The sequence below is a fragment of the Helicoverpa zea genome, chromosome 20 (genome assembly GCF_022581195.2).
Source record: "Helicoverpa zea isolate HzStark_Cry1AcR chromosome 20, ilHelZeax1.1, whole genome shotgun sequence".
Taxonomy (NCBI): Eukaryota; Metazoa; Arthropoda; class Insecta; order Lepidoptera; family Noctuidae; genus Helicoverpa; species Helicoverpa zea.
In genome coordinates, this window is record NC_061471.1 from 7612597 (window position 1) to 7635722 (window position 23126).

At 35.2% G+C, this 23126-nt stretch overlaps 1 protein-coding gene across 4 annotated transcripts in view; it reads left to right on the plus strand.

Moving 5' to 3' along the window:
* Positions 1-314: 314 nt before the first annotated feature.
* LOC124639979 (putative epidermal cell surface receptor) overlaps positions 315-23126 on the plus strand; it is a 51088-nt gene continuing 28276 nt past the window's right edge. For all 4 annotated transcript variants that reach the window (XM_047177521.1, XM_047177523.1, XM_047177524.1 and 1 more), the window contains exons 1-2: positions 315-548; positions 21274-21409. In XM_047177521.1, the coding sequence (XP_047033477.1) occupies positions 21295-21409 (115 nt within the window). In that variant the 5' untranslated portion in view covers positions 315-548; positions 21274-21294. The remainder of the gene's footprint in view (positions 549-21273; positions 21410-23126) is intronic.

Consider the following 23126-nt stretch of genomic DNA (forward strand, 5'->3'; position numbering starts at 1 on the left):
CGTTATCAGCTAACGGAAATGGGTCTCTATTTTAATTTAACCCTTTCAGGTAGTTCGATCCTACAGTGATTATCGTCTCGTTGTTTTTCAATTGGGTTCTCTACGACATACATAGGTAATTTAGAACTAGATCAATATTTTTTCCCAACATTTAAAAATCAAAACTGAGGTTGTTTTTAACTGTCGAGAACGCATAGTAGGAGCTCTTTCACGTTTCGCCACGAGTCGAAGAAAGGCTTGGAGGCTCGCTTTCGTTGTTTACGGGGAGAAATCTCGACCGGTCGGCGGCGCCCGCGCATCGCGTCAGTCCCACCGCGTCAACACTACACCACGCACGTGCCGACCGCGCACGCGCAGATACCAACACATCTCGTGTCATCATCACAAACATTTTAAAAAGAGAACCCTTCACGAATTTTGAACAATTTCCTTTTTTATTTTAGTTCTTTTTTTGAACCAGTGTTGTGTCAGTGAATGTGAACAGATTGTTTTTTTTTTATGTTAGAAAGTGTTCCTACCTGCCAGGAGTGTTTTTCTATAGTCTACCGGTATGTTGTTTGAAGTTTTAAGCGTATAATAGCGGTATTATTTAGGAACGCATCGCCGTCAACGCAGTATGAACGACTTTGGGACGAAGCCTCTCACTGGCGCATCTACAGTGTCTAAGCGTTAACAAATGAGTACAAACAGAAACTTTCCACTACCAAAAGAAATTGTGAGCCTTATGTAGCGGCCAAGACTTATGTGGAAACTAATGAGCTTTAACGCGATGATTTGTCATTCTTTTGTAAACATTAATCTCTATAAAAATATTGCTTGTCATGCTACGGACTTTATTTATGAGGTAAAACTTTTTGGTCCTTTGATCCCCAAAAGTTCAAAATACCAGTTTGAAGAAAAATGAGGACGCTACATACGGCTCTACATTAGACATCAACGAACACATCGATGCAGAAAATTTGGGGCACAATTTCTTGACAATAGATTTGAATACTAACTTCATAGAAGCACTTACCCCAGTTGTTTATAGCCAGCAAAAAGCGAAAGCCACCACAAAATGTTGAGAACAACAACAGTGCCGACACCGATAACCACAATGCACACAATGCATTATTTTTTCTCATTTCCTATTAAAGTGCGTTAACCCACGAATCTATTAACACGAGCCGTTTTTACGAGCCTCGTTTACATAATATGGTAGGGAACGTAAGCTGCCTTCTTGATGGAAACTTGTTGTTTGAAACTAGTGTTTTCTCCGAGATTTTACTCGACATTCCTGGTGGTACATTCCGGGAATAGTTTATAGGATTTCTTTTGCGGCTTGTACTTTTACGATGGTTTATTTAATGTCATCAAAGTAGATCCAGTTATGAGCTGTGCTTATACACAAACACAACAAAAAATAACTCGAAGTCTATTGGATACATGAAAAATTCCTCCTGATTTGTCTTTTCCATAACTGGGTACCCATTGTTTTTATACAATACCATTTCTGGATTTTGTATCAAGTAGTTTCTATATCACTTTCATGTTTATTCGGCACTATCCATTCTGATCATGAGCCATTTTAACGGTATCTCACTATACATGGATATATAGACCTTCTGTTATTTGGTAGGTTCGCCCACCAATAATCAACAGCATTCGTGCGAATTTATCACAGAAAAATGTGTGTATTAACAAAAAATGCCAGTAAAACTTGTGCGAATCTGAGACTTATCTTCCTACTCAATTCAGCAGTTTCGTGGTTTCGTTCGCTTGTGTCCAAAATACAAACAAAACAACGGAACGGACAGTGTCAATAAAAACAAGACATATAGTTGTAAAAGTAGGATTGTTACAAGTGCCCAGTATATCGGCGCCTGCGCATAACGTGGGAGAAATGTTATCGCGTCAAATGTACCGGTGGATTGACTTGCTAGGGCTGACTCGAGAATTCCTGCTATTAAGAACGTTTACTTTTTAGAGTTTACTGAGAAATCCGTGAGGTTTATACTTCCTTGGATTACTTTGTCATTATAGATATACTAGCGAACCGCCCCAACTTCTACTCTTCTTTTATTTAATGGATGTTATTATACAAATAAACCTCCGTCTTCAATCACTCCATCTTTAAAAAAAAACCGCATAAAAATCCGTTGCGTAGTTTTAAAGATTTAAGCATACATAGAGTTAAAGGGACAGAGAAAGCGACTTCGCTTTATCCTATGTAGTGATTTTCAAGTATTGGTCTTGGGTTACAATCTGATTCTACAATTGCAATTAATCCGATTACGAACATCCTTCTTAGCCACTATAGGTTTGGTACGCGACTCTTCCATCGGTCCTTCATTAATGTCTTTTGAAATATTCTAGCCATTTCCGAAGCTTAATAAAAACTGTTTATCGGAGTCTTGGAGTCAAAACAGTCGCATTTTTGCTCAAAAGTATCTTCTTGTGGTTCTAGAAAAATGTAGTTGCTACGCATTTCCTATGTATATCTTCCTCCTGAAATGTAAGTTCTTATACTTTTCCGAGGTTTTCACGTTACAGCGTTGTAAATGCCCCTTTGCAATTATTTTTTGTTTAGCATTCCAGTTGAAATGTTTTAATTAATACAGCAACCTCAATATAAATTGACGTTTTACACTTGTTGTTATTTTCATGAAATACATCATGTCCGGTGGTGAAACGAGTCGTTTCTTTTTATAGGAACGGCCATTATGAAATGAAACACTAGCAACGAATACAAGGAACTGTAGCGCGTAGCACGCTAGGAAATTTACCAATAGTATTAACTACAACTATTGATAGAAAACCTCTATATTGATGATGTTCTCCTAGCCGAATATCACCTACGGCGGCTGTTCTCATGTAAGGAGATTAGCCAACTGCGCAGGACATATTATAGTGCACAAGCATTTCCGCAGACACAGGTGCACTCACTATTCTCTCACTCTCATAGCCCGATGGGATGGCAATCCGACATGACCGGAGAGAGATCAGGCGCAGGACCGACATTAACGTGCTAAGAAACCTCACTGACGAACTATTCTGTTTTGTTAATCTTTTTACCTTCTTCACACAAAAGCTTTTTCTTTGTCAATGGTAAAAACAGTCGCTACTCATCCCTGTCGTTGTCCATTACATCAATATTCCCTGCGCATGCGACGTTGCTTGCGTTAGACTTGCGTCGAATTTACATGCAAATGTGGCAGGCGCGAAATTGAGTCCGATGCGTATGCGACGCAAAGGACCAACTGGTCCTTTTTTTTACGTAATGTGTTGAAGTTTTGTAATGCTTGTTGCTTCCTGTGGTTTCTCTTGTAAGCTGAAGGGTCAAAATTATTATGAGTAGAAGAATTTTATCAAAAGAGAAATGTGCGTCCATAGGGAACTATATAGAACATAGATAAAAATTGTACCTAAACAGAAAATTGTTTGTATATGTCCCGAGTATACATCCACGTAGTTACTTATCACAACAACTTTCCAATTTGATTTATTTGTAGGTATAGATTATAGTGTAGAAACACCTACCTTTTCGGGAATCTAAAATGTCCATTACTAAGTATTTAAAAATTCCCATTCATACATGTAGATCACTGTGCCACTCAAAGCGGCATACAATTGTTTTACTGTATCGAATTAATTTTAGTAGAGGCGGTAAGGTTAACCATCTGTACAAATATGTAGCTTAGCGTAACTCTTACTTAACATGTCTATGTTTTGCTTTAACACTACATGAACTGTTGAGATTTATCAAAGGATCTTCGATAAATCTGTACTTCTATACTAACATCATAAGCTAATTTCAGGAACCAACTCGATTATTGCAGGTTTTAATCGATTCAACTTAATATTGGTGCCGAAATGTTTCAATGCCGCAAAAAGTTATTTAGCAACTTGATCTCAAGATTTCGCCAATAAAGGTAATCTAGGTAAATAAACTATTAAAAGAACGAAAAAGAATATTGAGGTCAACAGATACATAATAGGATTTTAAATCGATTCGACAACTTATTGAAACGTTTCTAGACGAACTTAATTAAATAGAAATACTTTATTTTTCTCTCTAAAATAGGTAAATGTCTACTGATAAGCAAATGCTATTAACTTAGGTAGGTTGATCTGTTATCATTTATGAGAATTCGAAATAAATAATTTAAAACGTGTTTTATGAACGCTTGAGTGCCTAAATGGTCTAATAAAAACCACAGCTGGAAAACCAGCTTACAACAAAAAACTGCTTCCGAATCGGTTCATCCTTTTATGAGCTACGATGCCACATATACACAGAAATAGTGGTCTTTATAACACCCCTCTTTTTGCGTCAGAGGGTTAAAAATATATGTCTAGAGAATCGCTCTAAAAATTAGGTTTTCCATTGAAAAGTATCTAGTATTTAAAAATACAAGAGATTCCGAACCACTTTAAACAAGTACCTATTTTATTCCTAAGAGTTGGTCTAATAAATCACATTTAAATGCGATTTGAACTCATATCAAATTACTGTGAAGCCGGTTACATTTGAAGGTCAACTACACATCTGCCCTGTCAAGGTTATGGGGCAACATTGCTCGAAGGGTCGAAAGGCCATAGTGGGCCATAGCTCAGGTAGAACCTCTTTTTTTCAATCACACGAACTTTTGTTTTAAAAAACCGCTTATCAATGTAGACCGTTAAAAACGTTCTTTTTTCTAACGTTGCTTTTGTTTTTACCCGCGTGGTTTGAGAAATACTTCCTGTACCTATTAGGATGTAAACTAGCCTATGTTTTCTGATGTAAAAGCTGTATTATAGCCAAGTTTCAATTAAATCTGTTTAGCTGTTTATCCACGAAGACAAACATGAACACTCGTGAAGCCAACTTGCAAACCTTCTTTATAATGATTTATTTATTTTCATCAAAATATTGTTTCGTTCGATTAACTCTAACTAAAGAATAAATGACTTTAGGAACTTGTACTATGTTTATATTTTCTAAATCGTAAAATGATTCGAATTCCAAAGTTTTCCGCTAAAAGAACGTTTTTTTTTCTTTTAACCGTTAGAATGTTGCTAGTGGCCTTATAATGTAATCAAAGCGCTTAAGATTTTTCCAAACCGGTCAAGTAATGTAGGCCTCACTATAATAGGCTAAATGGGTGACCTGACGTTGGCCAACCTACGGCTTTTTACTAAGAACTACATAGTTTTAGCTCTGTCAAGTAAAACCGTGTTAATAGTATACTTAGTTATATATTTTATGTTATGGTTAAGTGTTTTCTTCTGAATTTTCCAGTAAACATAAGTCTGGAATTTCCTATACAATTGAATATACCAGATACTACTAAATAATCGTAAATAATACCAATGAAGATATGTTTTCTTACTTGAGAAATGTTTACTGTTCTCGCGTTTAAGTAGAATACACACATGTTACGTCAATTGGTTTGAAAAATTTTCTACAAAAGTGTCGCATAGAGATTATTTTAACTAAAAAGTAGTAACTTGAGTAACACTAAAACGAGACTGAATAAGTAAGATATTTTAGATGGAGAAAATACTCCTTTAAAACCTAAGATATCAGCTGTAATAACAAACAAGGTATTGCAAGCCGCCGCATTCACAACGCTCTAGTTTCGTAGTTTTCTCCGAAACGGTATACATCTACACATACTACGCTGTTATCGACTAATTGATTATCTGTGTTAATTAAAAGCTAACGCACTTACAAAGTTGCCTGTGAAACTTGAGACAATGAGTAGTCCAGCCTTATCGAAACTAGGTGAAGGACAATGCCTGAATGAATACCGGAGACGCCCACATCTTTATGGGAAATTAAATTGGAGAATGGCGCTTTATCATTGAAAATTATTTTAAAGGCAGTAAATTTTTCATTTACATTGCATATAAATTAATGAATCTCTTCAGAAATTAAAAAAAAATGTATTTTGCATAAAGTGCTGCTCAATTTAGACCTTATTAAAAACACCTAACGTCTGCTTAAATCAGGTAAGTACTGCTTTCTTTTGGTATCCAATTTCCGTAATAATAGGGTGCCTATATCATGATAGGTGAAATAATAAAAACAAATGAGAGTAATGCTCTCACTTTGCATACAAACGATGCTTCAGTACGACAGTAATGTGTATGGACTCCATTAATTTCTAAAACGATAATTAATGTTGCAAAAACGAGATTTTCAAACATAAATCTCAACTACATCTATCATCATTTGGACATTAAAACCTTTTTACACGAGAAACACGATCTCCTTACACATTCATGTACGAATTTGACTCAAACTCGGAGGCTACCATAAATACTTACTTTTTACTTTTTTACGTTTCATGCTTCGGGCTTATTTACTTTAATGACCCGCCAAAAGCTCTCAAGCTGTGAACATGACCCGTGTGACTCCAAGTCCACAAGGTCAGCTTGCGCAAGCCATACGATGGGAACTTTTGTATAATCGACCATTCAATTTCAATTCACAGAACAAAATGCTTTGATAATACAGGAATTTTATACTGGCTAATAATAATTCTTGAGATTATTGTGGCGACTTCGAATTTTTATAACGGTATCTGTTGGTTTTATTAATGTTAGGTTTACAAAACAATAACTTTCTTAGCGGGAGGGGTAAGCTGCGTTGAATGGAACGGACAGTGTTATTTTCGAGGTAATCTTATTTTGGGTATGAATCTTAATTTAATATCTATAACTAAATCATCCACTTACATTCATTTGTTACAATTTATTTTAGCCTCAAAGGACCAGAAACTCCTCAAATTGAAGTAACAGATTTTATATAGGTACCAAGGTTGTAGTTTGTTTACGTACAACAATTCAACCTTACACAGGCGTCGAACAGTAAAAAAAGAAAAAGGAGAATTCCACTCAGCGATAAGATGATTTCGCAAATAGCGGAGAACTGGTTGCGCTCCGTTTATCCTCCCTCGGCTCAAAGATAAGGGATCTTGACGTTTTTGACATCCCTGGCATTATGTGCATACCTTTGCCGCGTTGTGTGCTCTAGTAAAAATAGTTGAAGGTTGTTTTTGGCGGGAGTAATAAAAAAAAACAATGACGATTGTCTTTGAAGCAAAAAAAAAACCTACTTTCAAAAAAGAGGTTTTTATAACAATAAATGTGATAGGAAAGGAACTGTGTAGTGTTTCCTCTCACCCGATGTGAAGGAATTAAGGATGTCGCTATATGGTATGTTACTGTCATTTATATGGACTGTTGTTTGCGTGTGTGATGAGACTAGTTATGTGGATAAGGAAAGACTTTCCTGTCACCTGTACAGTTTTAAATAATGGCCACTTAAGTTTATTAAAACGATAGACTTGGTTAGCCGAAAGTTTGTTCAAATTAAATTTCATTATTTTTTCATGTGGGGTAACGGTACTTTAAATAAAACTTATTTAAGAAAAGTCTAGTAAAGAATATCGTACAGTCATGTGTACGATAGGAACGCTGAGTATTATTGATCACGCTATAGATACAAAAAAAACACAGTTTAGAACACATTTTAAAAACAGTTCAATGTTCCTGACCTTGTATGTACACCATACCGAGCTTCTTGCCCGTACCAAAAAGTTTAAAATCGCCAATTTGTCTTTAGCAAGCGTGACTATTTGATATTCATGCTTTCTACCATCTTCCCAAAAAGGAGGAGGTTCTCAATTCGTCGGAATCTTTTTTTTTTGTTTGAAAAGAGGCCAATGATGACTATAAAACTTGTTAAACACGCGATTAAAATATAAGTAGTTTATGACTGTTAATTCTTTCACCATATAGAGTGAGATTGGTTATTATAGAAGGCCGATAATTATTATTAGGTATAGTAAGACGGTAATTACCACAAGCTCAGACATAGCGGGTTTGCCGCGATTGTTAGCGCAGTTAGCACGAATACTTGTGATTATTTAACCGTAGAAATTTATTACTATACTCTATCCACGGAAGCAAGAGCTAAAAGGTAAACAAAGAATGACACTTTTTCAAGATGGCGGTATAACCCGACCGATGACAAAATCACAGATACTGCGAACATTTTACACAAAAATGTGACGTTTTGTCATCGGTCGGGTTATACCGCCATCTTGAAAAAGTGTCATTCTTTGTTTACCTTTTAGCTCTTGCTTCCGTGGATAGAGTATAGACTTATACCGTTAACGCGCATCGTGTTACTGTAAGACTCAAAATTGCGGTAAATCCTACGTTTTTTAAGCGAAACTCAACACTGACAAATAGTCAATGACTGGCCGTCTTCTCGCGGTTTCACCGAGTCTCGTAGCAAGCGGGAAGAGTTTTTCAAATTGGTTTAGGACTTTCGGAGCCATTAGGAGCCAAAAAAATTAATTAAAAGATTTCAATTATAAAAAAATTGACACATTTTTTACCATATTTCGATTTGATACGTCACCTAATTGATACTTTTCATTAGGAGTTGGTTGTGTTGTAATGAAACATCACCCATCCAAAGATTACTGCGGTAAGCACAACTCAGCCTATCTGCCAATCTGACTCATATACCATCTTATGTAACAGCGTATGTAATATGATGGATATTTCATCGATCAATATGTAAAGAAGTACTTAAGAGCAGCCTTCGAGACGTGCGTACACGCATCAGATTGTCGCAATCAATTTTAGAAGGTGCAATTCACTTTTACTGACGCCATTTGAGGTTTTGATGGATTCCGTCACAAAGTTTATCTACTCGCGAGCAATGAATTCGGGTCAGTTACAAAAATATTGTAATAGCAGATGAATATTTTTGAAATCGTAATTGTTACTTAAGATCTAGGAAACTAATTATCATAATTTTAATTAATATGGAAAAGCAACAAAGTACTTTAATATAGGTATATTATTTTTGCTCTAGGTTTGATATGTACTTATCTATGTTTGTTTTTCCTGTTAGTATGTTAAACAATGTATGTTTATTTTAATTTCTAAAACATTGGCAAGTTAATATGACACGTTGTCACGTAAACTTGAGTAAAAACAATTGACAAATATTGGCTACTCCAATATCCGCAATGACTTCACACGATTAGGAAGAGAGCAAAATGTCTAACAATTACACATTAAAACAATAGAAGGATTAAATAACTCGGTATCACAATGCATTTCGACGAATAGTAGTACTACGTACTTATGTACATTTTGGCTACTGTTACCAGTTTGCTATACTTTACCAATGTTTGCGATAAAACAATGCAGTTTTCTTACATACACGCTTACGTATACATACAATAAGTTACGAAACTAGCTGATTAGACGAGAAAAACCGCGGGTATAGTTATGTATTGTTCTGTCGTGCGTGGGAATATAGAGTGTTGCAATTTGTGTAAAGGTGTTGTTACATAGAAGAGAATGCATTTGTTTAAAAGGGCTTTACTTTGGTCAAATATTTAGTTGCTTATATTGATTTAGAAGTTTATTTGTAATTATGTATGTAAATGGTTTATATTGCAATAAGAAAAATAGGAAAAATTTAGGATAATCGTAATAAAAGCCATTTGATGATACTTTCGACCGCAAGCTTTTTTCGTATAAAATTGTTATACCTAGTTCAAATATTATCCGAAGTCTAGATTTGTACCCAGTTGATGGCAATTGGTTAGCCTGGTAAAAAAATTTGGGTGTCTCTATGCCAAAATCTTGGAGAAAAACAACTGTGATATTACGAAGTTCTGTAATAATATTTTCTAAACCTGATATGTCATACTGCTTTTAAAGTGCATTGAACTAGAAAATTCTAATCACCAAGTTGTCACACAAGCTACATGATCCTTCAGAAAGAGAGTGGTCGAACAACCGGAGAAAGATAAATTATAGCCATCGCTCTTAGAGAAATAGTAATGACGGACTCTGGAGGCTAAATATTAGTCATTATGAGAGCTAGGACATCCGTTACGACTAAGTAGTTACGTACATGACAGGTCATTGCTTGGATAATTATTTTTTGAGATATGAAGACTGTAAACAGATGTATGGGGTATAATTAGCCCAAGTTGCACCTTCAAGTTTATTAAATCCTCCATTCATTGAATAATTGACTTTGTCTAAGACATATTTTTGTCACCTTTCTGGCAATGTTTTTATTATTATAATTGAACTCATATAGGTAGTTAAATTCGTCTCGTGTATGAGTGTCGATCACAATGTTAACCCTTGGAAAATTGTGCGTTTTCAAAGACTTTTGAAGTCCAGTATTCCTACGTTGTTTTTCTTCTCCGTTAGACCGATGGACAGTACTTAGTCATTAATCTTTACTTACAGAATAACTTGAGATCTAATTGCACGTTAATTCACTGCTTCTAATTAACTAGATTGTAAATTGATAGTGTTTGAACAATACAGAAAGGCAACGGGAAATGTGACGTCCAGTTGTGTTGCGGCTGGTTGCAGAAAAATTCAAGCTGTTTTTTTGCTGTTAAATTACGTGCCTACTTTTTACGTTTTATATTGATCAATAAAATCACGGTTATAAACTACAAAATAAAGATAAAAATCATTTTTGTCAAGCCTCTGGGTACCATAGACTATATTTTATTCTGGAAGGAATAAAAACTGCGAGAAAGACTCGTATGTTCTAAACTAGCCGTTTTCCCGCGGTTTCACCCGGTGTCCCGGGGAATATTTCCCTTATCAGAATAAAACATAGCCCATGTTCAGCGCAGAGAATGTAGCTTTTAACAGTGAAAGCATTCAAATTGCTTAGCAGATTCGGAGCCTGTAAAGAAAGATTAAAACTATTATCTAGCGTTCTATGTGTATGCGCCCTAAAGTTAACGAATTACACAGTTGCTCATGAGTTCTGAGAGCTGACGAATTCCTTATTTACTACTATTGCGTCGAGTAGTAATTATGCGCTTAACTTAAACGTTAACTAAATACTTTTGTTTCCTAACAGTGCAAGTGTGGGTATTTTATACATCGTTGGCTAAGACAAAATGATTTAGAATTGGTACTTAAATTCTCATATGATGATTTATTTTAGAGTAAAAATATGCATTGACAGTTTTCTCAAAATACCGGTTTACTTTGAAAATTGAACGTGACAATTCTTAGTAAACCGTTGTTTTAATAACTCTCACGTTTATAATGTTCTTTGAACTTTTCGGTTTGTCAATTAAAAAACTATTAAAAGAGCTGAACCGGTCTCAAAATATACAATTAATTGTTCTTATCTAAAATGTCTAATAGCACAAATAAATACCTACACATGTAGTATCATTTATGTCTATTTATTTTATTAATAGCGTCTATAAATCTTGTGACTTCATGTACGTATTGGCAGTTTGTAAATGTCTATGGCAGACAATGGCGGGTTCGTGTGTCACGCCTCTATGTTGTCTATGGGAAGACTGCTGTGAAGAAATCGGGTCGATCCGATGCGCCTGCGACGGTTCATGAGACCACACGTGTTAACTAGACATTTAGTGAAAATGTTTGGAGATAACGTATTTTTAAGTTGTAATTTGATGTAAGAAATTGCTAAAAGCCAGCCTGGTTTTAATAAACGTACGATCTCTCTTATGTACTCTCCTATATACTCCTCTTATGTACTCTCCTATATACTCCTCTTATGTACTCCTCTTATTTACTCCTCTTATATACTCATCTTATGTGCTCTCTTATGTACTCTCTTATGTACTCCTTTATGTATTCTCTTATGTACTCCTTTATGTATTCTCTTATGTACTCCTTTATGTATTCTCTTATGTACTCCTTTATGTATTCTCTTATGTACTCCTTTATGTATTCTCTTATATACTCCTTTATGTATTCTCTTATGTACTCCTTTATGTATTCTCTTATATACTCCTTTATGTATTCTCTTATGTGCTCTCTTATGTATTCCTTTATGTATTCTCTTATGTACTCTCTTATATACTCCTTTATGTATTCTCTTATGTACTCCTTTATGTATTCTCTTATATACTCTCTTATGTACTACTTTATGTATTCTCTTATGTACTCCTTTATGTATTCTCTTATGTACTCCTTTATGTATTCTCTTATATACTCCTTTATGTATTCTCTTATGTACTCCTTTATGTATTCTCTTATATACTCCTTTATGTATTCTCTTATATACTCTCTTATATACTCTCTTATGTACTCTCTTATGTACTCTCTTATGTACTCTCTTATGTATTCCTTTATGTATTCTCTTATGTACTCTCTTATATACTCCTTTATGTATTCTCTTATGTACTCCTTTATGTATTCTCTTATGTACTCCTTTATGTATTCTCTTATGTACTCTCTTATATACTCTCTTATGTACTCTCTTGTGTACTCTCTTATGTACTCTCTTATGTACTCTCTTATGTACTCTCTTATTTACTCTCTTATGTACTCTCTTGTATACTCTCTTATATACTCTCTTATATACTCTCTTATATACTCTCTTATGTACTCTCTTGTGTACTCTCTTATGTACTCTCTTATATATATTCTTGCTTATGTACTCCTTTATGTATTCTCTTATATACCCTTCTTATGTACTTTCTTAGGTACTATCTTATGTACTCGAGTTATGCCCGATTCGTCATTTTAGTGATTTGGCATCCATAAAAAACGGGTCCCGATTTGTCATTCCATAAAATATTTTATTTTGCTTAGTCCCAATTGGTCATCCGTACTTTATTTTGTAAAAAGTACTGTCAACAAGAAAAGCTTTACAATATTGTAATATGTTTTTTTTATTATTTATGTTGGTTATGTTTTTTTACGAATATGGCAACACGCTATTAATAAAATCACGATTTCAACGGCGTCACACAACGCACGACCAAAACCAAAATACCAGGATCGCATAAATCAGATGAGTAATATACCAACCATCGAGTGTCCATGGAACTGCCCACCATGTACTAGGACCGCATAACTTACAGGAGTATAGCAGTCAAGAGTGTCAAGATTTTACATTTTATATACTAATTGTAGATAAATATACCAATTTACACCATGTCGATGAATTGTATTTTATGTATATCAACCATTTTTTTGAAAATCTCGGTATTACTTATTTTATATATAAAATCAGGTAATAAAACAGAACTATTTACTATTATCGGTATTAGCAAAAAAACATGTGGTGCAGATGCATTATAAGTTGGTTGTTAAGCGCCCTTGAAGTGCATGTGAGTTCGTAAAAATGAATACCGGAAAAACAGTAAATAGCACAATTTCTGACAAAAACTTAAGCGCATATACATAAATAAAATAAGTAATTGTGTATGGATAGTAAGAACAAGAAGTTTAAGAAGATAATTGAACTGAAACGTTCTGTTTATACGAACAAGGTCCAATTTAAAAAAAAAAAACTGCAGTATGTGCAACACAACTGCTGACTAGATTCAAAATATTTTTGTTAATTACATTTTATATTTATTTTCTTGTTTGTGAATATTTTTATGTATACAATCTCTTTGCTAGTTATGGGCTCCTGGTACTTTTGTTACCGGTACAAAAAGTATCAAGTCACATCTTCGGGTTTATAAAATACCCATGTTAATACCCATGTTGTCTTCACCTGTGTTTTATTGTACATTTTATTATATTTATATGAGAGCTATTTAAACCTTTACCTACATCGAAGTGTTTCATTTAAAATTTCTTCTAACACTTTTATTTCTGACGGTACTCTGATACGTGAAATTTTATGCGGGTGACGAATCGGAACCCAAAATTTAAATATTAAATTATTTATTTTGCTCGAATGACCAATCGGGATTTGGTGTATGGAAAAAATAGTTGGTGACCAATCGGTACTAATGACAAATTGGGAATAACTCATGTACTCTAGTATGTACTCCTCTAGAGTCTAGTGAACTCTCTTATCAACTCGTTTCAACACTAGAAACATAAATAAATTAACCGCATCCAAGTATAGGTAACATAAAATGAACGGTTCATTTGTGGGCCTTTGTCTGCTAACTGCCTCGTTGGTCTAGCTGTCTCAAGGCTGCTGAGCAAGGGTTCGGGTCTCAGGTTCGATTCCCGGGTTGGGCTGAGTGCTTTGTGGGTTTTAGAAGATTTTCACAAAGCAGCCCTGAGCCTGGAAGTTGGTGATTGATACACACGTGCATCGGAGAGCACGTAAATGTCGGTCTCTCTCCTGCCTGATCTCTCTCCGGTCGCGTCGGATTGCCGTCCCATTGGAATATGAGTGTGAAGGAATAGTGTGTGCATCTGTGGCTGCGCAAATGCTTGTGCACTATAATATGTCTTGCGCAGTTGGCTAATCTCCGTACATGAAAACAGCTGCCGTAGCCTATAATCGGCTAGGACATTATATCTTTTAATTACGTTAGCAATTACGGTGTTTTTAACTGAAAATCACTTATAGATTTGTTAGTTTCTGGTGACCAATAGCTATGAAAATATTTATTACCAATTAAAGTATAAATATATCAAATGGCTTTACGTCTGTCTATCCGTTTTTGCTATAAACATGATTAAGCACTGGAACCGTTAAAGAAGATGGATCAAAATTGCCCCACGTCCTATAACAATGTGACGTATCTCAAAAAAAAGATAAAAATGTTTAAAAAAATATGGCATACTCTCCAATTCATTTTTTTTACACCTTCATACGAAAAAAATGCTTTAAAAATTGTTCAGGCGCTGTTATGAAAACGTCGTTCATAGAACTATTAATGGACTATTTTATTAAATTGTTTTTTTGTTTGACAGAGTATACCTCACAGGTGGTCCCATAATCATCAGGTCAGGATCTGATGATGGAAACCCTGAGAAATTCAGGGCAACTTTTGAAAGTTGTAGGCATGCGAAGAATAAAAACTTGACTATAAGGTGTATGTCTTATAACAATATGCAACAGTGAAGATTTGGAGCTGACCTGATGATGGAAACGAAAGAAGGTCGAGGGAACTCGACAACTGAATATGTGAACTACCTCGTGTTTGGGCTTGTATTATTTGTATTGAATAGACCTTTGCAACAGTGAAGGTTTGGAGCTGATCCGATGATGAAGACCAGAGAAGGTCGGGGGGACTCGACAACAAAATATGTAAACTACCTCAGAAGTCGGTGTCTAATGGATGTACCTAAGTTTATATCCCCACCGACTTCTTCCTATTTTTGGCTTTTCAGTGACAAGCACAGTTGTCACTATCCGCATAAGTGGAAAGTTCTCATCAATACGAATAATATAAGCCCAAACACGAGGTAGTTCACATATTCAGTTGTCGAGTTCCCTCGCTCTTCTCTGGTCTCCATCATCAGATCAGATCCAAATCTTCACTGTTGCAAAGGTCTATTCAATACAAATAATACAAGCCCAAACACGAGGTAGTTCACATATTCAGTTGTCGAGTTCCCTCGACCTTCTTTCGTTTCCATCATCAGGTCAGCTCCAAATCTTCACTGTTGCATATTGTTATAAGACATACACCTTATAGTCAAGTTTTTATTCTTCGCATGCCTACAACTTTCAAAAGTTGCCCTGAATTTCTCAGGGTTTCCATCATCAGATCCTGACCTGATGATTATGGGACCACCTGTGAGGTATACTCTATCAAACAAAAAAACAATTTAATAAAATAGTCCATTAATAGTTCTATGAACGACGTTTTCATAACAGCGCCTGAACAATTTTTAAAGCATTTTTTTCGTATGAAGGTGTAAAAAAAAAGAATTGGAGAGTATGCCATATTTTTTTAAACATTTTTATCTTTTTTTTGAGATACGTCACATTGTTATAGGACGTGGGGCAATTTTGTATGGATTGTGATCCGTCTTCTTTGTGCTTTGTTTACTCTACTTTTAATAACCACTACGAAAAATATCTTCGTCTTTCACGAGTCACCGCCTAGTCTGTCCAATTTTACTTGAGCCGTAATAATTTACGCTCAACATAATAGTTGAAATTTTTACCTCCAATTACTTGTTCACAATCCCCGGTATATAAATGTGATGTAAGTAGCAGTTCTCAAGTAAATCACGGTGTGCAAGCGATGTTAAGCTGCGAACAGACTAGGCGTTGTAAAGTTCGTAAAATCTGTTAAAGAGTACGTAGATTTTGAATATACCGCGGGCCGAGACTCTTTGTGGACTCATCATCACGCTACTGGTCAAAGGCCTACCTAGGTTAGGGAGTTTCACCCAGTAAACTTAGTGTGGGGGAGATTTTTAGCTTTGGTTGTCAGAACCTCGCCTTTTATTCTAAGGGGGATGAAATTAACAATCGGTGCTGGCTGGACGATGTTAGTTCGGCCCCTTATATGTTTCATCTCTCAAAATCACATCACCCTATTGCCGGTACAGCTGTCATCCTGTCAGCTCGCATCCAACCAAAATACACGGTCAGTTGGTTGCTCTATCGCTCGCTGTATACGCGCAGTGGGAACATCAAGTCTGCACCAAGCTTTAGAGCTAGCGATGACCTGAATATTACGCAACAACATTTGCCACCATCTTGATCTACCCACGGTGTCATGACGGTTGCAATCGATGTTGTTGCAGTGTGAATCCTTTTTAGGTGCCCGTAAAAATTGTCTGTGGGAAGCTGATACCATCTCTATGATTAATTGAACGCATAGCTAATGGTACATGGATTTTTATGAAAAGATGGCCCAATGCCAACAAAATAGTTATCCAGTGGTGGTGAAGTTAAAGTGCTGGTGAAATTAGCTGTCAATTCAATAAGACTCTTTTGTTTGACGGCGCTCAATGAAATATTGCTATGTTATATCATTACTGATCGTAAAAAAATACTCAAGCAATCTTAACAATTGACAAGGGCGAAGTTTTGAGTAGGTAAGTAAATGTTAATTCAGCAGTCTTTTAAGTGTCAATATTTTTACTCCGAATCTTCAATCTTAAGCATTACATCATCTCGTGTTCAAGATCAGGTTCGTAAAATTTTGGCCTCAAACAACCAACAGTTGCATGCACTTTTTAAGAAGAAGGAAGGTTAAATAAATCTAAAATTACCATTTCGAGTGAAACTGGTTTATGATTGCAGTCGATACTCTCGAACCGGTGGCAATGACTGCTCAATTCACAAATTATATACGTTTTTATGATATTTTTATGACATTTATAAATATTAATAAGCAACTTGCCTCGTTTCATGCATTTCCGTAGGAATTTCATTTTTATCTATGCATTCCATTTCTATTGATTTCTCAAGTAAAAGTAAATACTTAAATAGCTATATTTGTCGATTGAAATAATTGTAGAATGACGACAGATATTTTTCCAGGTGCATGCTAAGATTAGTAGGTAACAATCCAAAACCACTAGAAACGGTGAATCTGTAACAAAACAGCAAAAAAGCCTGCTTTTCTCGTTTAAAGTTACTTTCTTTCACCTTAATTGCATTATTATGAGTTCACATCAGTTTTCAAAGGGGTTTTTGTGGCTTTAACAATATGAAAAGGTCATCCTAAAGTACCTACCTACTTGGTAATAACGCGTTTTTTACCTTTTCCTCAACCAATACCACTTTTATATTAAAACCTAATAAAGGAAAACCCAAAAATCCCGTCATTTACGCTCATCTTTCGAGAATAAGTGTAATAAAATTAAATAAAACACCGTTATTGACAGCTTGGCTGTGTTCCCGCCATTTTTGTCACCGCCATCTTGTATTGTCTCTGGCACTTGACAGGCTCTCAGAAGAAAGTGGCCTCCTTACCTTATTAAACCGCAAAGTAAAACGAACAAGTGTTGTTTTTGCAGAATTTACATAAGTAAATAAATGTATGTATTTGAATATAATAATAACGTTTTTATTTCAATATGTAAATACAAGTGTTGGGCGATTTGTTTTCTCTTGTATATTTATCCATATTGTTCTTGTTTAGATACATATTTTCTTCCGGCCATTCTCAATATTCTATTTATGTGTTGTTTTGATTACATGAATAAAACAAATAAAGCATTCCTTACTTTAGTCTCCCTTTATTAAAACAACAAAACGATAGTCTCTGTCTCCTCCTTACGTGTAAGTTTATTATAAATAATTTAGGAATATAGATAATGTAGTGTAAATGATATAGGTAAGATGAATATTTAGGTACCTATGAGCTAACCAGTAACCACTATTACTATAGGAATGTACTTTTTACTAAAATATTTATACTTACGAGTTTCTTTGCCATAAGTTCCATTCAAAGGATAAATGTCGCCGACACTTCCATCAATGGTTGTCCTAATTATTTTTTGTAATGTGTTATGCGACCTCGTACGAAAGTGAAAACTGATTTTAATACAATTACATAATGCGGTGCCCGAACAATGGTGTTCAAGTGGGTGGTATGAATAAATGTGACGTCACAGTTGGGTCAATAAATCTTATATAAGGAGTAGTTTTTCCTGTTAGAAATATAAAGGTACCTATTTGAAATCTAGGTGCTATCAGTCTTGAAAATAGGTGTTGGGTTGCTCGGGTAACTGGGTTGAGAAGCTCAGATAGGCAGTCGCTCCGAGTGGCACACTGGTACTCAGCTGCATTCGATTAGACTGGAAGCCGAACTCTTATTAGTTGGGAAAAGGCTAGGCAAATGATTGATATCTAGGTGCAAATTTATTATCACGCTGCCAAGCCGTTTTCTATCTCATCAACAGAGAAAGTCATATTTTGAAATATGTACAACATTAAATTAGCATTTTAATTGATTTCTTTATGCATTTTGAGTGCAATTAATACTCGTAATGGTTTGCTTATCTACATAGGAGAAAGCATATTTCCTCAAGCAGACTACATTAGTACCTACACATAAAATCCTTTATACCCACTTAGATATTACTGTAACTATGGTAATTGGGCTGAGGAGATCAGATAGGCAGTCGCTCCTTGTAAAGTACTGGTACTCTGTTGCGTCTTATAAGACTGGAAGCCGACCCCAATACAGTTGGGAAAAGGCTTGGGAGATGATGCCCTACTAGGTGTATAGATATTATAATACCTCTATTATTAGACTTCATGATTTGAGTAGACGTTTCCAGTACTGTAAATAAAATAATATTTATGACTTAATTTCAAACCGCAGCGCAAACCGCATATAACATTGACGACCGATTTCGGTCATCATTCGATACAAGAACCCACGGACTTCATCTCAAATGACCGCACAATAAAATAAATAAAAACAATAATATTATATAATAATTCGTAATTATTAAATAACAGTAAGACAATGGAACTTCAGAATAATTAAAGATACTTCTAATTATCGCAATTCTTTGTAATAGCAAACGATTTCCATTGAAAGGAATCTTGTTATTTTAATTTTAATCGATGTTTATTTGTTATTATATAATAGGCATGATGACAGTAATCAAAAATCATTAAAATAATATATTTATTAAATTAAACTTGAAGCTTGGAATATAAAACGCGCATTGTTTTCTTTATTAATAATGTGATTAATATGTATTTTTATAAAATAAAATTACCGAAAAAAGGCAATCCGCCATGATATCTTGAACACCAATCAGAGCTCGTGACGTCATCTCTGAAAACAACTCGCGAGAAAGCGCGCGAACGTCACATTTCGTTATTGTGAACTTCCACTGCGATCTTTGTTTTTAATTAATTAATTGTTTATAACACGAGTTATGGAGCCCGGATTTATCAAGGCAAACAGCGCTAATTTGCCTAGAATTGATATCATAATGCTGGGAAAGTTTTTGGCATCAAATAAAGATTTTTGTTCAGCTGAATTTAGAAATGTTAAAACTTCCATGTAAGTATACTAGTTTAATTAAAAAACTATGAGAGATGAAACCTAACCTCAAAATAGTTATTTACATTATAAACTATGCTAGAATCTAGAGAACTACGTAATAACTTACATCAAAGTGATCTTCACAAAAATAAAGTTGTACCCTGGGCAATATTGCTTTTGAATCTCGTCTTGCAAGTTTAAGCCACTTGTTTCGTATTTTTTTATTGTGAGGAACGCACACAAATAACTTATCAGGAGTTGTTTTGGATGAGTTCTTACTTGGTCCCCCAGTGACCCCACAACACCTATGCCCTTTCGAATTCATATTTAATAACACAAAAAACTTAATTATTGCACGAGCGTTGTTTACTTGCGTCTTGTAATTTCAGTCGTGACGTCACAAGTGACACCATGACACTGACAAGCGTTTTCGCGCCGGATTCAAAGTGGACAGAGAAAATTGCAATTATTTGATAAAAAATCTTCGCATTTTCTTAAAATTAATAATTTTTCATATAAAATAGACGTATACCTACATCATACAAAGGAATTTAAAAATTTGTCATCATGCCTATTATGTTGTCAGTGGACTTTATGGCGCTTAAGTACTATTTACATCATATTTAAAGAAAAAAATCTCTAGATATAAAAATGACTGATGAATGATCTATAAAAATGAATCTATAAGTAGTGATTCATTTGTATGGATTATTCATCAGTCATTTTTGGTCACACCATCACGCGTATACTGGACCTATTAAGCTGAAAATTAGAGAGGAGCTAGCGTAATCTCGGGAGAAGGACATAGGATTGGATAATCAATTCATGTTTTTCTGTCTTCAAATCGTAGAAATCTACAGTAGGTTAGCCGTGTACTCTATTCTTCTAAACTCACATTACAAGAATGATGGTCTTAACCCAATAGAAACCGCGTCATGTAAAATTCATAGGTTTCTCGCGATTGTAGCCACATCGCGGACACGACCTTAATATCGGTCCTGAGTTTGATACAAAACAGCTGTTAATCTACTCTTGAGGTGACTCACATTATGATGGGTATACCGTACGGTCTTACTGGACTTACAACGGTCTGGATATGTTAAGTCTGATTAAAACGCTGTTTTTGTGACATCTAGGTGCATAATTAACGGATTCGATGATAGTTATTATTAGGAAGACCTAGAAATCATTACACCATGGGAAATAATTGGCTACGAACAAGATATGTATACCCAGGGATCTGTGAGATTATTGATTAGAACTACGATCATCGATGAATTATTGAGTCATTCTTTTCTGCAATATATCTAAGTAACACTATTATATATACTATTGTATACACTATAAGTTCTATCTATTTAAAAAGTTCAACTTATAATAAACTGTTAGTTTGACCACATCTTTATACTTATGTCCCCATAGAAGTCGCCGTAGAAGTCTTTAAATTGGTTCTGAAAAACAAAAGAATATTTAGAATTCTTGAGGACCAATGCAAGATTGAAAGACGCCAGGAAAAATGTCTTGACCTTCCCGATCCTCTATAATAATCTGTATCTAACACTATCCTCTTGTACCCCAGATGGCGGCACGGTGACCGAAGATGAGCGCACGCGCACTGGCGCTGTGGTGCGTGCTGGTGGTCGCGGTGAGCGCGCGCGCCGCCGCATACACTGTCGACTGCAACCACGAGTACACTGACTGTGATACTGAGCTCAGTAAGTTTTATAAAAGAAAATATAAGTTTTAAGCAGTACCTACCTATTAAATTGTTGCGGAATCAAATCTGACAATCCCACTGTCTTTTTTCTATAAGCAGTCATTGCTGCCTCATGGAAGTCTCTTACATGGAAAAAGCGTACCACTGAGGAAGACATAGATTACATTTAGATATGCGTACGCGGGAAACATAGTGTTCCCTCGGGACTCAGCTGGGACTGCGTAACTTTTATTGCCACGACTCAATTTAAAAAAATCTCTGCCCAGACTCAAATATTCACTTGTAGAGTACTTAATCAATCTTTTCATACAAACCTGCCTTCAACGATAACAAACGATAACTTGAAATGATGTTATACTGCATAAGGCATACTTACACATACGAGAAAATATAAACCCACCCAAAACAAAAATGTGAAAGACTGCCAAGTTCGATAATATGGGAATGCTTCGCCTATAAAAGAAGTGAGATTTGAATAAGTACCAAGTTCCATACACATACCTCAGTTAAAAATAGTTACTTTTTAATGATGTTACATGGCAAGTTTTCATACATCTTGTTATAAACCTACTAAACGCAATGAATCAAGTATTTAATTTTCTAGTAAAACTTGCCAAGTAATCATCATTAAAAACTAACTATTTTTAACTGAGGTATGTGTATGGAACTTGGTACTTATTCAAATCTCACTTCTTTTATAGGCGAAGCATTCCCATATTATCGAACTTGGCAGTCTTTCACATTTTTGTTTTGGGTGGGATTTCATTTATTTTTGTAAGGTTGTTTATTTATTTTTTTCTTATGATGAAGTTAGTTAAAGAAATGTCTCATTTATACTATCTTTTAGATTTTTTAATATGCACTATGTTTCTTACAAAGAAATGAAGTAGATTAACTAAATGGACTAGATTTACCAACTGACTGACATGACATGTTATCACATATTATGTTCGTAGATCAAAGTTACACATTCGTTATTTTCGAAAGAGATTCACACTTGGCCGTTTTCAGATTTTTACTTTACTTTGACTAAATACAAACCTTTGTACCATTCGAAGATATATTATATAAATATAGATAAATTTAGTTCGTTTTAGTTCCTTAGTGGTATAAATTTACACCGGGTATAAAACACCTTCATTATTTTGAAACCGACTCACACTTGGCCATTTTCAGATTTTTCCCTTTACCTTGACATAAAGACCTACCTCCATGCCAAATTTCAAGTCAATACGACCATTGGAAGTGGTCTAGGTTTTTGATGAGTGAGTCAGTCAGTCAGTCAGTCAGTCAGTCAATCAGTGAGTGTATAATAAAAATAGCGATTTTCTGACGTCAATATCTCAAGACCTACAATAGGTATATTAGTGAAATTTTGTATTTTAGATAAGTGAGGGGGTCTCAACAGATACTAGAAATTTGATATGCGTGAATAAAATAGATTTTGAGTTACAGGGGGGTCGAATTTGGCCCGAAATGGTTCGTGTAATATAACCCACGGCCGGTGTGTCGCTTTTTTTGCTCGAACTTGGCGGACACACTGCCGTGTGTCTAGATAGGGCTTACAACCTCAGCGTGTGCCGACGACTGACTCATAAAGGGTTCGTAGAAGGCCCGCATCGTGACCTTAGGTCTAACCTATGATATCATAACCGGTCTTCATAATACACGAACAGCTTTACAAACTAACTCAAAACAAAAGACGGACCACACAG